Source organism: Cimex lectularius, unplaced genomic scaffold (genome assembly GCF_000648675.2).
Source record: "Cimex lectularius strain Harlan isolate CLEC.00 unplaced genomic scaffold, Clec_2.1 scaffold145, whole genome shotgun sequence".
Lineage (NCBI taxonomy): Eukaryota > Metazoa > Arthropoda > Insecta > Hemiptera > Cimicidae > Cimex > Cimex lectularius.
In genome coordinates this window covers 540,377-555,247 of record NW_019392922.1, presented here as the reverse complement: position 1 = coordinate 555,247, position 14,871 = coordinate 540,377, and the positions used below count along the sequence as shown (strand labels likewise).

General features: G+C 36.3%; 1 protein-coding gene across 3 annotated transcripts in view; it reads left to right on the top strand.

Moving 5' to 3' along the window:
* Nucleotides 1-1,611: 1,611 nt before the first annotated feature.
* LOC106669178 (radial spoke head protein 3 homolog B) overlaps nt 1,612-14,871 on the top strand; it is a 35,172-nt gene continuing 21,912 nt past the window's right edge. For 2 of the 3 annotated variants that reach the window (XR_001340897.2, XM_014398485.2), the window contains exon 1: nt 11,151-11,840. Coding sequence is in view for 2 of the 3 variants with exons in the window: in XM_014398485.2 (XP_014253971.1) it covers nt 11,206-11,840 (635 nt within the window). In the remaining variant the exon portion in view is untranslated. Of the gene's footprint in view, nt 2,107-11,150; nt 11,841-14,871 lie in introns of those variants that run through there. The other variant, XM_014398486.2, reaches the window with a different exon arrangement.

The following is a 14,871-nucleotide window of genomic DNA, read 5'->3' as shown; positions in this document are numbered from 1 at the left end:
AGTTTGAAAGCTAGTTAAATTCAAACCCATGACCTTTGGCTCAATATACCGCTGCTCTAATCACTTGAGCTATAATGACTTCGTATTTTATGACCATTATGCTTATAACATTTTTACTGTTGTAATTGTAATGTAATGAACCGATAAGATAAGAGGTTATTTCAACTATGAGGTTATTTGAACAAGGTTATGTAAAATCCTAGGTGCGGTGCTTTTTATAAAAAAACAAAAAAGCTCATTTGTATGTCCGGCCCGGAATTCGAACTCATCTTTACACTGTTTTTTTATAAAAAGCACCGCACCCAGGGTTATACATAACCTTGTTCAAATAACCTCATAGTTGAAATACCCTCATAACAAAAAATAATTAAAATAAAGATGATTGGGTTTATCCCATTGTAGAACTTTGTTTAATTTCATCACAAATAAGAAATACTTCAGGCACACAACAATAATTAAGAAAATTAGATACCCTTCTAAAAAATAAAAACCTCTAAATAGCCTACAAAAAAGGAGAAAATTTCAGGAGGAAATCATATATGATTTGGTATACTGATGGCTCCAAAACAAAGAAGGCATTCTCTGTACAAGCCCAAAAATGAGCAAATTCAGATCATATATAAGCCCTGAACCTATTCTTGGGGGAGCAAACACAGAATCCTCCATCTCATAATGGATCCAATGCTAAAACAAACATTACCAATACTCACAAATTCACTGCTACAGTTGGAGGGGCTGATCTCAGGGGAGTGATAATACTGCTAACTGAGAAAACATCTACTTAACATGGGCCTATTCAATGATGATCCCATTTGTACGATATGCAATGATGAGGAACTAACTCCCACACAACTTCTTTGAATGCTAAGTCCCTGCTCAATGGAGACATAACCTAGATAAAGAGAAAACCCAGGGAAAGAAATAGTAGCAACGAAAATCAATGACTTAGCACTCCTTAGGAGATCAAGTCCTGCTGCAATGTTTGGCAAACAAATTTCTCCTCTGACTTTTCATTATCCATTATCATTGATTTCCCAGTTTTTGCTTTATAATCTCTGGCAATGCTTAGTAGAGCTTTTATGTGGTATGTTGCTTATATGACTCCGCAACTTGTGCCTTTGGTCAAAGGTCATACCTAGGTACTTAGTTTCTTTGGAGAACGTTATGGATTCATTTTTTTTTTCATTCATTCAAGTAATTTATATTTAGTTTACTTCTTCTTGTGTGGGTTATTAGATGTTTTCTAAGAGTTCATAGGTGTGTTCAAACAAACCTTGTTGTGTTCTCCTGGATGGCTACTACTAGCATACTAGTTCTTTTTACGATTTCCAGTTATTTTTCTACTATGATTAAGCTATTCGCTTACTTTTTTGTGGGCTTCAAGACTTTACAAGTGTAAAAACTGTTTTTAATGTTTTGCATCAGTTTAGACTGGTTAAAATTTGCGTTCAGGTGATTAATACGGTCCATATTTAGATAAAAAAGTAAAGATAAATTCACGACCACAGTTTTGTAAATAAAACCTAGTATACACTTAATTATATTAGAACCCAATTCGTCCTAAATGTGAACATATGGTTGAGAACTTCAGTTTTAACAAAATTGGTAAAGGACGGTAATTTCCATCGTCCAATGTACGTGAAAATTGTTTAAATAGAGTCAATTTTTAATAGGCAAATTAGATGTTCATTGATGTATAAAATAAACAGAAAGCTTTAAAATAAAAGTGGACAACACGACTTTATTTCTGTGCAAATAAAAACGCAAGGAAAATTGTAAGCACGTGCTTCAATCTAGTCGGGCCATATAGAACTTCGAAATCGGCCAGATGTTGACGCGTTTCCAGTAGTTACGTGGCGGAGTTTATAAACAATCCGTTTGTCCGCTTTTAAGATGGACATAATTTAATTTAGTTTATGTTGGCGCGTTTGTTTTTCAAGAGTGACAAAGAAAGGGAGTAGTGGCAGAAATGCACAAGGTAGCACTTATGGGGCCCAACGGGCTGCAGGCGCAGAACGTCCGCGTCCCAGGAGGGTGTCATGCGGTCAGTACGTACAAGTTTGACAGCAAACCAAAGCAGCCTTGGAAGCCCAAATACAGGCCGGAGTGAGTACCATCACCAATCCCCAACAAATTTAAAAAAAATTATTAAGTATAAAAAATTCAACATCAATACACAAACCTGTTCCTTAAAATTTCAAAGATTGATAAAACTTTGTGAACCTAAGAAGCTTTTCTAGAATCATATTTAGTTCTTTGCACGGCTATGCACCGGAAACGGTGCATTACTATGAGTAAGATTTTCGTTTCTACGGCACGGCTGTTTTCTTTTGAATCATACACTACTTTTTTTAATATAGTCACGTGTACAAAGGTAGTTAAACGTTCATTGATCGCGTCTTACAAGTTGGTTTAACAGTTCACCGTCGCGTTGATTTATCAAACTATGGCCACACAAAGCCATTTATTGAGGATTAATTGACTACGATTACAAGATCAACTTTGTAAATTGGATGCTGGGCTGTCTGAAGATCGACGTGATGTTGACAGTAGTTTGCCTCTTATCAACCGTGTTGGTCATCCTACCCTAGTTTCGTACTACTACCCTAAACACGTCTCAGCTTTACGCAATCTTCAGTGCTATGTCTATATGATTTCGGTGTAGTCGAGGACCTTTCGTTAATTATTATATGGTTGGTGTGAGGAGGCTGAAAGGCCTTATGCACTGCGTTATAGTAATATTGGACTTATGGGTTGTCTGATAGCCGATGGACTATTGACAATTTGTCGTTCGGTTGTTTCCGATCATTTTGACCCGCCTATCCTCGTTTGGTCGAAGGCAAATTATCCTTTTTCCATTTACCCGAGGTTCTTATATAGGTATGTGAAAGGAAGGAGGAATGTTAGACTCTTAATCGCAACATCTTAAAATTCATGGTTATCTAAATTTCACTTACCAACTAATGACTATCATTCTGTCAAATAACTTGTATTGGTTATTAGTCATTATGTGGACTATTTTCGAGATTAGCTGCCTGGATGTCTGATAGTCGAGGAAATGTTAACAATAGTTTGGTCGTTTCCTTCTCCCTATACATTCTCGATCTTTTCCGTTTTATTGAGGATTTTTATATATGTGTAAATCTCACTCAATCTGATATCTATCATTCAATCAAATAACTGAATTAGTTATTTGTTATTATATGCAATATTTACTTCATTTTGGAAATTTGAAGCTGGGTTATTGTGAGGTGTGTGAGTAAAGAGTCATTTGCATTTTTGCACTACGTGTACCTAAAAAACTTTTGCTCCAGATTTGTCTGATAGTCGTAGACAGTACTTTAGTCGTTTCCGATCATTGGTCTATCTTCGCTGTTTTTGGTATTTCATAAGTTAAGGCTAAAGAGCTGTTTGAACTGCGTTCATCAATATGACTACTGTGCTCATGGGTTGTATCATAGCCGATGGACTGTTGATGATGTTGAGACAACCCAGCGAGGATAGGCAGACCAGGATGACCAAACAACCAAATTATTTTAAATAATTGTACACTTAAGCTTTTCCTCGTATTTCCGTACTAAATGTGATCAATAAAAAATGGCATAATATATTTTACGTGTGTGTTCGTGTTCATGAAAGTATATCAGGATTTTTGACAAATCTATACATATATAACAGTAACGTGACTGTCTGACAGACAACGCACAGACCAAACCGCTGGATCTAAAGGGCTGAAATTTCGACAGTGCTTTCCTATAATAGCATGGATAGCCACTAAGAAAGGATTTTATGAAATTCCATCCTTATCTTCTATATACACAAAACAGTTCCTTGACAGACTGACAGACAACGCACAGACCAAACCGCTGGAATTAAAGAGCTGAAATTTCGACAGTGCTTTCCTATAATGGTGTGGATAGCATCTACAGATAATCATGTACTGTATAGTAAAAGAGTATTTCTTTATTTTTACTTATTTTTTGAAGTAATCAATTGAGCTTTCTTTCCGTCAGTTTATGCTATTTCTTCTTATTTTCCACAACTTTTACACCAATTTGTGATTGTTTTTGCGTCGTGCTTGTTGCTGAGTGACAAGGTCAAGATTTATCTATAAGCTGCAAATCCATAAGCCAATTAATGATATCCCGGCCAAAAAGTGCATGTTTATTTGAGAAAATTTGCATACGGCGATAAGCAATCCGGATAATCTACATGGCTCGGACCCCTGGCAGAGTAAAACACGCCAGTTGCAAAGGCCAAATCGTCCCCGGGGCTCTTCACCCCTAAGTTTTCCTTGTTGCCATGGGCTACCCCTGCGATAAAATCCGACGGAATTTGCATTGGCCGTTATGGAAAAACTGGCCGGGGACCTTGAAGTTAATGGGTTCATTTCACTGATCTGACAAAGCACTTTTACTCTGGGAAAGCGTAAATTTTGGTTTCCATTCCACTTATGTCAATCTTCTTTGTGCTTTTATTTTGATTTGTTCTATTTTGTTAATCTGAATCTCGAATTTTAGAAAGTTGACTTCCTTTTAAAAGGAACACGTATATCTAAAACATTTTTTTGGAAATAAAAACTGTTATCCCTGCTTTTAAAGATGAATAAATAATTTAGTGTGATTATCATAAAAGGTAGTACACAATAAATTGGTTTAAAGAAAAAACGGTCGTTTCGGAAAATCGCGATGGAAAGTTTTAATAGAACCTATTTATTATTAAGGTCATGGAAAATAGTTCAGTTTGCAAATGCTGGCGTATACCATTAACCATCGACTCGTCTGGACATAGCGGTCAATGCCGGACATTACGAGAAATCGAGTTATCGATTATAACATCAGCAGCCGGTTGAGAATCGCTGGGGGTTTTTCAGGCTTTTGAATAGATTCGGACATTATTGACGTTTATTATTTTGATTCTAGGGCATGACGTGAATTAAGACAGACTTTTGACACAATATTTCAAAGGAAGGTAGTTAATCGGGAGGAAATACAAGTTAACAGATGAAAAACAAAAAATCCTTTTATGATTACGTTATAAGATTTTCTCATTTTTATCCTATAATAAGTTATTTGCTTTGGCTTTCTAATATTAAGTAGAATCATTGACAGAAAAGGCCCTCCTCAAATTTCTATATATTTCTTGACTCCTTGTCTATAGCAAATGCTCTCCCAAGGAAGTTTTTTATCCTTCCTTGACTATCATATATTGTTAATTTAAATTATACTTAAATTTTAAAAAACACTTAAATTATACTGTTCAATATTTAATATTTTAGGTAATTTTTTTGTTAGTAAACAATTTAACTATTACTTTATTAAAGGGGCTTTGCTTTAGAGAAAAATTCTTTATTCATTGTGATCACAACGGTTAATCGTTTCGTAATTTTCACCATCCGATGCTTTTAAACGATTTTTTTAGTAAGGGTAGTAAAGAACAAAATCAGGGGGTTGAAGGCAAAATTTACCAAACGCTTGTTTAATAGATGTGAATAGTGATGGTTAAACCTTGGGGCGAGAATCAACGGACCCAAAATGCTAAAAATGATGGCACACTGAGTCTTCAGTACATGGGCCACTGTCATATAAAATTACTCGTGTAACCCAAATTCCCATTTTGTAGTTGCATTTGAATTCCCTTTGTTTTGTGGATTATGTTGTTGCCTTGTTCAGAAAACGACTTCCGCGTTGCCGCAATGAAATATTCGTTAGGGCAGGTCGTCAAACCTCGCGATTGACTCTTGGGGTGGGATCGAATCCCATGGATTAATACTTTACCGAGTGCCAATATCTCTCGGGTGTTCGTGTAAAGCTTGACCTTTGCCTCCCAGGGGTCGGATATTTCAAGGTGGAAAAACTTATCTGGCCGTGAAAAATACTATCTGCCGTGACGGTAAATATCATGGGTAGTAAATACCCCCTTTTCAGTTTTAGCTTTGACAGTTTCCAAAATATTATATCAAGGGTTATCAGAAAGTCAATATTGTTAGAGAAATAATTCATGTGCGTTATTTCGCACGGAAAAATATCATATAAATTGGTTAACAATTGAAAAATCAGTTGATCTATATTATTTCACAAGAATAAAATTTTACAAGGGGTGGCTACGAACCACCAATTTCAATGAAACTTTTTTGGTGATACTTGGTCACAAAATATTAGACACATATATGACCGTTCTTGTCAATGAGCAAAGCCAAAATATTTTAAGTAATTTACATAGACGACTCGATTTTATACGTAGGATAAGAAAATAATACGCAGGAACGTATTAAATGAAATTGTGTACATAAAAATTACAAAAACGCAAATTTGCTATCAGTTAAGTAGGTAAAAACATTATTTGGGAGCGTCGGTGGCCGCAACGGTTGAGCGTTGATACGGCACTCGTCACTGTACTGTGAAGATCCCGGGTTCGAATCCAGCGGCCCCGCATTCCAACCCTTCATATTTACGTTTGAAAATGGCATGTATAACCTGGCTACTAGATAAATCCACTAACATATAAAAAACTTGAAATACATACACAAAAATGTCAGAAAACCATACTTAACAAAACTTCATTTAAATTAACTAATTTTTTTCTCGGCTTCTAGCGCCCTTTGGGAAGAATGCTCGGACATGCGTCTAATATTTTTTGACCTAACCTAAACTAACTGAAATCGGTGTTCCCACCTCAGTAGGCTTCCACTTGGTTAAATTTAACTTCATGGTACGTCTATTTTCGCTTGTTCTGATTGATGATATTTCGCGTGTAAATCAAGTATATTTCAAAATTCAAACAATTTTTTACACGAAAGTGTTTAAACGTCTGGTTGCAAAATTTCAGGTAATTGGTAATAAAATTCGGTCATTCAACATTTCAGTCAAGTACACTACCGTCCTAAATATTATGTATTGAGGTCTCATGGTCGAGATTGTCTCAATTGAGTTCAATAAAGCTGCAGGACAAAATATTATATATTCTACCTATTCCCTTGATCTCCTACACAATATCTACACACACGCGCGCACGCACACACACACAAGCGCGCGCACAAAATAAAAAGACAATTGAACAATTGTTTAAACCGGCCTCATCTTCTAGTAAAATCACTGTCAACACGCATAAATGATTCCATTCGCATTTTTCGCCTATAGAAATAGAAATGGCCAATTAAATTATTATCGGACCTGGCTCGAATTTTTCCCTAGGCACGCGATTTACCACTGTTTGTCCGCCAACGGGCAAGAATCACGTGTAATATTTAAAAAAAATGGCATTGATAAATTATCCACTCCGAGATCTTTGCCCCGTGCATAATTAATTGATATTGATTGGAAATATGTTTAAATATAAAACATAATAATTAAAATAAACGTTAAAATACATACAATAAAATAAAGACTTAATATTTGAAATGAATTATTTTGACAGACCCTTTCGAAATAAATGGATCCTTTATTACGGTATACAGACTAATCTAAAATGAAACCAAGAGGCAGGTGTCCGAATTACGACCTAATGAAACCTCTAGGCCCCAAATCATCAAATGGATTGAAAGGTGCACAAATACACATATTTTCAGACAGTCAAGCAATACTAAAGGCTTTGAACTCCTTCATTTTCAACTTAAAGGTTGTCTTTGAATGCCTAACGCACTTCCACCTTAAAAAAAAAAAAATCTCTGAAGAGTAGGACCAGGACAAACTAACAAAGCCCGGATCAAGCCTGGCACTCTTTGGACAAGAACCGCAAATTGGCACTCGCCTTTAAAAAGGACTAAAAGCGGAACAAATGGATGGAGAAAGAAATGATTATGAGGTGCAAAACAATCAAAAAGCTCAACCAGGAAAACAAAAATATACCTCTCTCACAGCAGGCAAGAATTAAGTAAAACAATAGGTCTGTACACTGACCATTGTACATTCAATTAACACCTCAAAAAATTTAAAACCTGAGACATGCCATACCATGCAAGAGCCAGATACGTTGTAACAGTATAGCCTCTTCGGAAAGGAACTAACGCCTAGAACAAGAGAGTCTGGAAATTGCTTAACTACCTTAAAGCTAGTGCACTTGGAGTGTGGAAAGGAAAAAGGGCGCATTTCACAATAGATCTTTTAGGTCGCAATGAAAGGAGGGGAGAGTAAAGTTCCACCGTAAGAAGAGAGTTCTCCAATCCTGTGTAGTGTAACTTTTGATTTTTAATTTATAATCGCTAGCTATTAATGACGTTTGACTATCTGACAGGCATAAGAATCAATGGATTGCAGATGACCGTGTCCTTTTTGGCGATATACACTGTGTTAATAGAGTAGAAGTAGCATGCATTAACTATGTCCCAAGATGGGGTATGAAGTGGCTCTTTGACTCGAATCAAAGGAAATAGGTTTTTTTGAGAACCACAAAATATAATTATGGAGCGTTTTGTATTGTTTTTAACTTTAAAAAATTACGAAATATGTCATTTCGCGATTTAACATTTAAAACAATTGAATTTTGCTTTACAACCAAGCAAAAAATAATCATCCGTTTGATACAATAAAAATATTAATTATAGTGGCGTTTTATTGAACTTCTCAACTTCTGTACGTTTCAACTTTACCCCTGGAGTAAGATTTGAACTTCAAAATGTGGTTGGCAGTTGAGCCCCAAAATGCTAATGGGTAAAGGACAGAACTAAACAAATTAATCGGTCGAAAAAGTTTAAAATAATACTATATTCCATAAAATAACCAAGGAAAACGAGAAGCTGAATGACTATGAAATATAAATGTTAAATATTAAGGAAAAGGGCTTTTTATAACTATAAATAACTTCTTTTCAATTAATTAATCTTTAAGTAAGGTTTTGGTTGAGATAAAAAATTCAGTGTCACGAGCAGGATTCGAACCTACGACCTTTGGCTAAATACGCCGCTGCTCTACCACATGAGCTATCATGACTTCGATCCACTCGGACACCAACTTCCCCCATCTCAACCCTTTTGAATTTTGAAGAGCAGCGGTTTATTTTGCCGAAGGTCGTGGGTTCGAATCCTGCTCGTGACACTGACATTTTTATCTCAATCAAAACCTTACTTAATGATTAATTAATTGAAAAGAATTTATTTGGTCAATCGGACCACGAAACCTAATAGAATTATAAATAATCTTTTTAACAAAGAAAATAATACAAAACTTATTCACCCAATTCAGGCTGGATTGTTTTCTTTTCGTTCTAGATGCCTACGCTAGACCGATTAGTCATCTTAGGTTTTCTATAACGAATGTGACAGCCTGGAGCCTTCATAGTGCTACTAATAGTATTAGTAAACTATGTACGAACTGCAAAGTACAGGCATCAATAATGGAGAAAAAACTACAAAAGTAGAAAGTCAGCTGTACGGTTAAAGGGGGAAAACACATTTGTTGTTTCAAGCAACACAAGTTGCTTTAGTCAGAGAATTATTTATTGCCTATTGCTGTTAACGACCTATTAAAAATTAGCAAAAGGTCTCATTTCTAAGACAGGATCAGTGATCTATCATATTATTTCACAAACATGAGGAAAATGGTCTACATGGAAAAACGCATTTACAATAGTGGTGACGTTTTCTGGCCATGCTACAATTCTGTGAAATAACCCAGTATTCACTGCGTTCACCATACTTTATACAAACCTACAAACGGTAGCACTAGTGCACCAAGCATGTCACGTTCTGTGTGCAACTGGCATGCATACCCCAGCCAATGCAATAAAATGCAGTGTTTGCTTGCCGAAAGTGCGCTCCCTTTTCTCGTCGTGTTTTCTATTAGTAGTTCTATCTCCATCAGAAGCGACTAGACATATATGACATTCTGAACTATTCTTTAAATTCAAAAACACTTGTAAAGCCACAATTGATCCATGTTCTGTAGGTTTTCTACGTCTAGTAACATTTTGTCGAGCCATAGTTAGTAATTTGTTCGTCATCACTGAAAAGTAAATCCTCTAGCATTGTAAAGAAATGCAGGAACCAAAGTAACCTAACCTTTGAATGTTTGCACTAATATTTTGATAATACAGACGTCTAAGACTTGTAATAACAGTACAAACATTTTTACAATTAGTGGCCGTTTATGAAACGGAATTCCTTGTATTTAAAATAATGTGACAGTACTTGTACTTTCGATTTTACAACTGTTACATTGTACGTTTTCTTTTGTTTTATTATGAAGCAAAACTGTACAAATTACAAGCTACTACACTAATAGTAATAGTTTGTATTTCTTTATGAAACAGAACCGAAGGTATACTTTTGTTGTCATAAAGAAAAAAGAAAAAAAATTATGATTTAACAAAAATCACGTTGATAAAATATTTAGGTACGGAAATAAACTAAAAATGTTATTTAAAACAATAAATATACTTTTATTGGATTGACAATCCGTGGTGAGTTTGTAAATTTTTTCTCCTAAAGAAGGTCCGAAGACCGAACATGTGAATTTAAAAAAAAAATTGCTTTGACTGATGAGCCCTACTTTGACTAATACAAATCAAACTATCAATCAAGTAAAACAGAACAATAAAAAAACATAAAAGGCAGAATGGAACAAGTAAAAGCCACGTTTAATAGTAAGGATCAATTCGAACAGACCTCAACCTGGAACTTGGAATTCGCTTGCTGAGAAGTCTTCCCAATCCTGTTAAATAGATGTGAAAGCTGGAAACTGGATCCCATGATTAATCTAGCACTAATAATTGAGGCATTTTTTACTAATGCAAGTATTCTTTAGTGTTTTTTAGTTAAGGAGGAATGGGATTACTTTTATCGTAGAAAAACCTTCTGACGTTCCTAGCGGTACACATTTTTTTACTGTTCCTTTATGTCCGTTTTAGTATTTTTTTTTACAAAATACGAATTTCAACACTTATCTTACAAAGTCTTGTAAATTTGAGTTGAAATTGATAGGGTGTTAATTAAAAATAGTACGTCACCCTGAATCAGACTACCTTCGACGAATGCCGGTGTCTTAAATGCTTTAAAGCGTGACCCTATAAATACTTTGGGAATTGATTGTCGGTTTAAATGTTAACGAATTTCTCCCGAAGCGACGGTTCAGCCCGGCTAAGGAGAAAGGGTTCAAAGACACAGAACCGTTCGATATAGTGACGTGAGTGGTCAGTGCGGGTCAGCAGTGGGGCTCGCCGTTCAGTCGCTGCCTGCGCCCGAGCCGGTACACAGCATGAACCCTTCACGACATGCCAGGAGAGATTGACATCCTCAAAATCGACCGTCCCGGCAAAGAACCGGGCCCGGATGTAGCTTTTTCCGTCTTGAACGGCGGTTCGCCCGGCGAGCCGATCCGAGGGAACGGCTACGACCTACGCAACTCCTACCCGTCGGACGGTTTCAAGAAAACAGGCAACGGTTATGGAAGCATCGAGGCAAGGAAGTTTCACAACGGCCGGAAAGGCGCCGGGTTGAACGGATCGAACATGACGGACGATTTCGCAAGCACCCTCGACAAGAAGCTTAAAGACCTGGAGGAGGATTCGATTAAAAAGAAAAAGTGCAAGAACAGACAGCAACCCGACTCACGGCCCCTTTTCATCACGACAGTCAAAACTGGAATATTTCTCGATCCTCCTCCCGAGCTAGCCGCGCTTCTCGGCTATCCAAGGTCCGGCGAGTCTTCTGGGAGCAACAATTCAGACAAATCGAGCGATGGGCTCATGTACTCTTTTTCCAGTCAGCCACGTGTTTTGAACAATAGAGCCAAGCCGAAAGCCAACAACGATAGGCAGATAAACCAACCCAACAACGAGAGGCTGCAGATCAAAAACAATATCCGACCCAAACGAGAAATAATTAATAGCAATTTAACGAAAAAACCGTAAGTTATTTATTATGCAAGAAAAAAAAACACATATCGACCAATGCCAAGCAGCATGTTTACACGCCAACGCTTTAGCAAACTCAAGTGTTCAAATTATATACTCTAAAACAAATTTTTTAATCTTTTGCTACCATTAAAAGTACAACACTTTCAACATTTTTAAATTCATTAGTCCAAACATGCTGAAAACACATTTTCTCTTTTCCTTCTGGATAATCCTAATACATTGTTTATCTGCAGTAAAAGAAATTGCTTCTGAACATCTCAATTTTTATTAACTGATGGTGGCTAGCTCAGGCTAAATCAGACGAACAGCTATCCATGAATATTTTTCTTTTGAAAACCTATTAAAAAAAGCAGAAAAGATTTCTAAAACAATACTAATCTATGTTTTAACATTCCATAACCTTCTGTAATGGTACGATGTCCCTGCGACTTTACGTCGGCAAAGACCATCCCCGCACCATGGTTTTTCACATATATTTCATGTACTCTCTGAAGTGAGATGACTCCTCCTTAGCCATCTAACCATGAGTAAGGACGGAACAGAGACAGATATAGACAGAAATACAAACAGACACAAAGAAGACAGAGTGATAGAGAGAGAGAAACAGACTCAAACCCAGAGAGGAAGAGAAAGTGAGCGTGAGTGAGTGAGAGATTAATATGATTTGGTCAACTTGATAGAGAGAGAGAGAGAGAGAGAGAGAGAGAGAGAGAGAGGGGGGGGGAGGGAGAGTGAGAGGGAAGGAGGGAGAGAAAGAGAGAGAGAATTAATGTTTTACTTATAGACACAATGATTTGGTCAACTTTGACCACAATCACATCCGATGAGATAGACAAAGACGAAGATAAATTTATTTGCTGTTCATTGAATATTGAATACATTATTCTGAGGAAAAAATTAAATGTTTATGTAGAACAAAATAATTTTATATGAACAACCTCTCTCAGTAATTTTAAGTTGTGCTTGAGAGCAGGAGTTGTGAGCTCAAAAATAGTTTTATAAATTACCAAAATAAACACACAAAAAAACAGATTTTTTACTTAGTGGTAGGAGTATACATTCAATTTATTTGAGTATTGGCATTTTACGTAATTTTTTAATTATTATTTTAATAGAATATTATTTTCAAAAATTTCTCTTCTCCAATTATACGTTTTAAAAACAATTTAAACTGATTATAAAAGGGAAAGAAATTTATATAAATTAGAAATTATTATCAGATAAATAGATAGGTAGATAGAGATAGATACATAGAGGAGAGAGAGAGAGAGGAGTGAGAGTGAATGAGTGAGAAAGGGGGATGGAGGGAGGGGGAGCGATAGAGAAAGAAGAAAGACAGAGAGAGGGAGAGAGGGAGTGAGCGTTAGAGTGAAAAAAATTGTGACTATGTGTGTGTTTGATTGATGAAATTGATGTTTTTGGGTCAAAAATTAGTTCAAATAATATAGCGTTTTTCTCGCCTAAAATAATATGTACGCGATCATAATATATATATTTGATTGACTAGAAAAATAATAAATTAAATAACATCAAAAATCATTTTTCATTTGACCCTCTTTGAACTTATTATTAGCAAATAAACATTGATTCCTAGCGTTCACAAACTAGCGAAACGAGATGGCCAAGAATACACAAACCCGAGGCTATCTTTGCCCAGTTGTAGCCTTCCATCCCTTTAAACCCGTCCAACGCGGAGAGATAAAGCCCGTTTTGGCACGCCAGGCTAAATCCGAGACGGCCAAAGTTGGCGAGAACGAGTAAGCAAGAAGCCATAAATTTGCGAAGCGACGCAGCACGATTCAACCTTGAACTGTAAAAGCTCTCTATCGACTTCCCTCACAACACCCATTTACACGAATATTTGTTCAAACAACAATTATACAAAGTGGCCCAACTGCCTCAGATAACTGTCATAGTGTGTGGACACTTTTGCAAATTAATTTGAAAAATCATTAATGCCATTTTAATATCTTTGCGATGACTCTATTGTCGAGAAAAATTAATCTCCTGCCATCCATTAATACTGCCTGTCATCAGTTTATTCATTCTATTTCAGTCGTTTACGATCATTTCCGTCTGTCCGTTTTAGCTGTTTTGGTCTATTGATATCCAGACATTTGAGTTCAACATACGTATCAGACGTGTAGAAAAACTGTCACAGTTCGATCATATCGATCAGCTATCTTAACTTATACACTAATTACATTATTACATACACACACTAGAACGCATATCCGCGTGCACACATCTGTTAAAAATAGGATTGCGTAAAGCAAGACGTCATAAGTTGACCAAGCGATACAGCTCGTACATTGAATCATATTGTCCTATTTTATATTTATTATGTTTTTTATTAACAAATTTAAACTACTTAACAATTATATATTATCCTAGGTTTTTTATTTGGCCCAGTCCATCTTTTGGCTCTTTTTGTCGATATGGATTATGAACAATCGGGAATCCCCTGGGCACTGCATCTTGTACTAGGGCGCCTCATGTTCCTACAAAAAAGAAACCCATTTTCGAAAGGGGTCGGCAAGAATTCAGGGTCAATGTAATTCGAACCAGGAACATTCCATTTGTTAAAATGCCATGTCAACGTTTTAACGTAGCGACGATGGGTTAGAAAATCCAAATGCGAATGTATTTGGGAATCAAAAGTACGACCTCGATGTACTAGCAGATAGTTTGACGTCTTAAAAGCGCGTTTTCACAATTCACCTTTTGGTGTCAAGCTAAAGCTAAACGAAATCTATTGTGAGATTGCAGATGATTAGCTCTCCAGGGAAACTTTTGTCGTTCAACTCACGAGTAATTTTCAAGCGGAAACTTAGCTCGTTCGGATTATTCCTGACTGTATAATTTCCAACACTTCACTTTTTTTTATGAAATACGTAAAAAACGTGCTTCAAGCGGGCTTGTATTGTGCTGCTAAAATTATTAGAACTTTATCATAAGCATTGCTGCGTTTGAAATCACGAATTATATAATAAACAGATTACAAGGTACCATACGATCAGA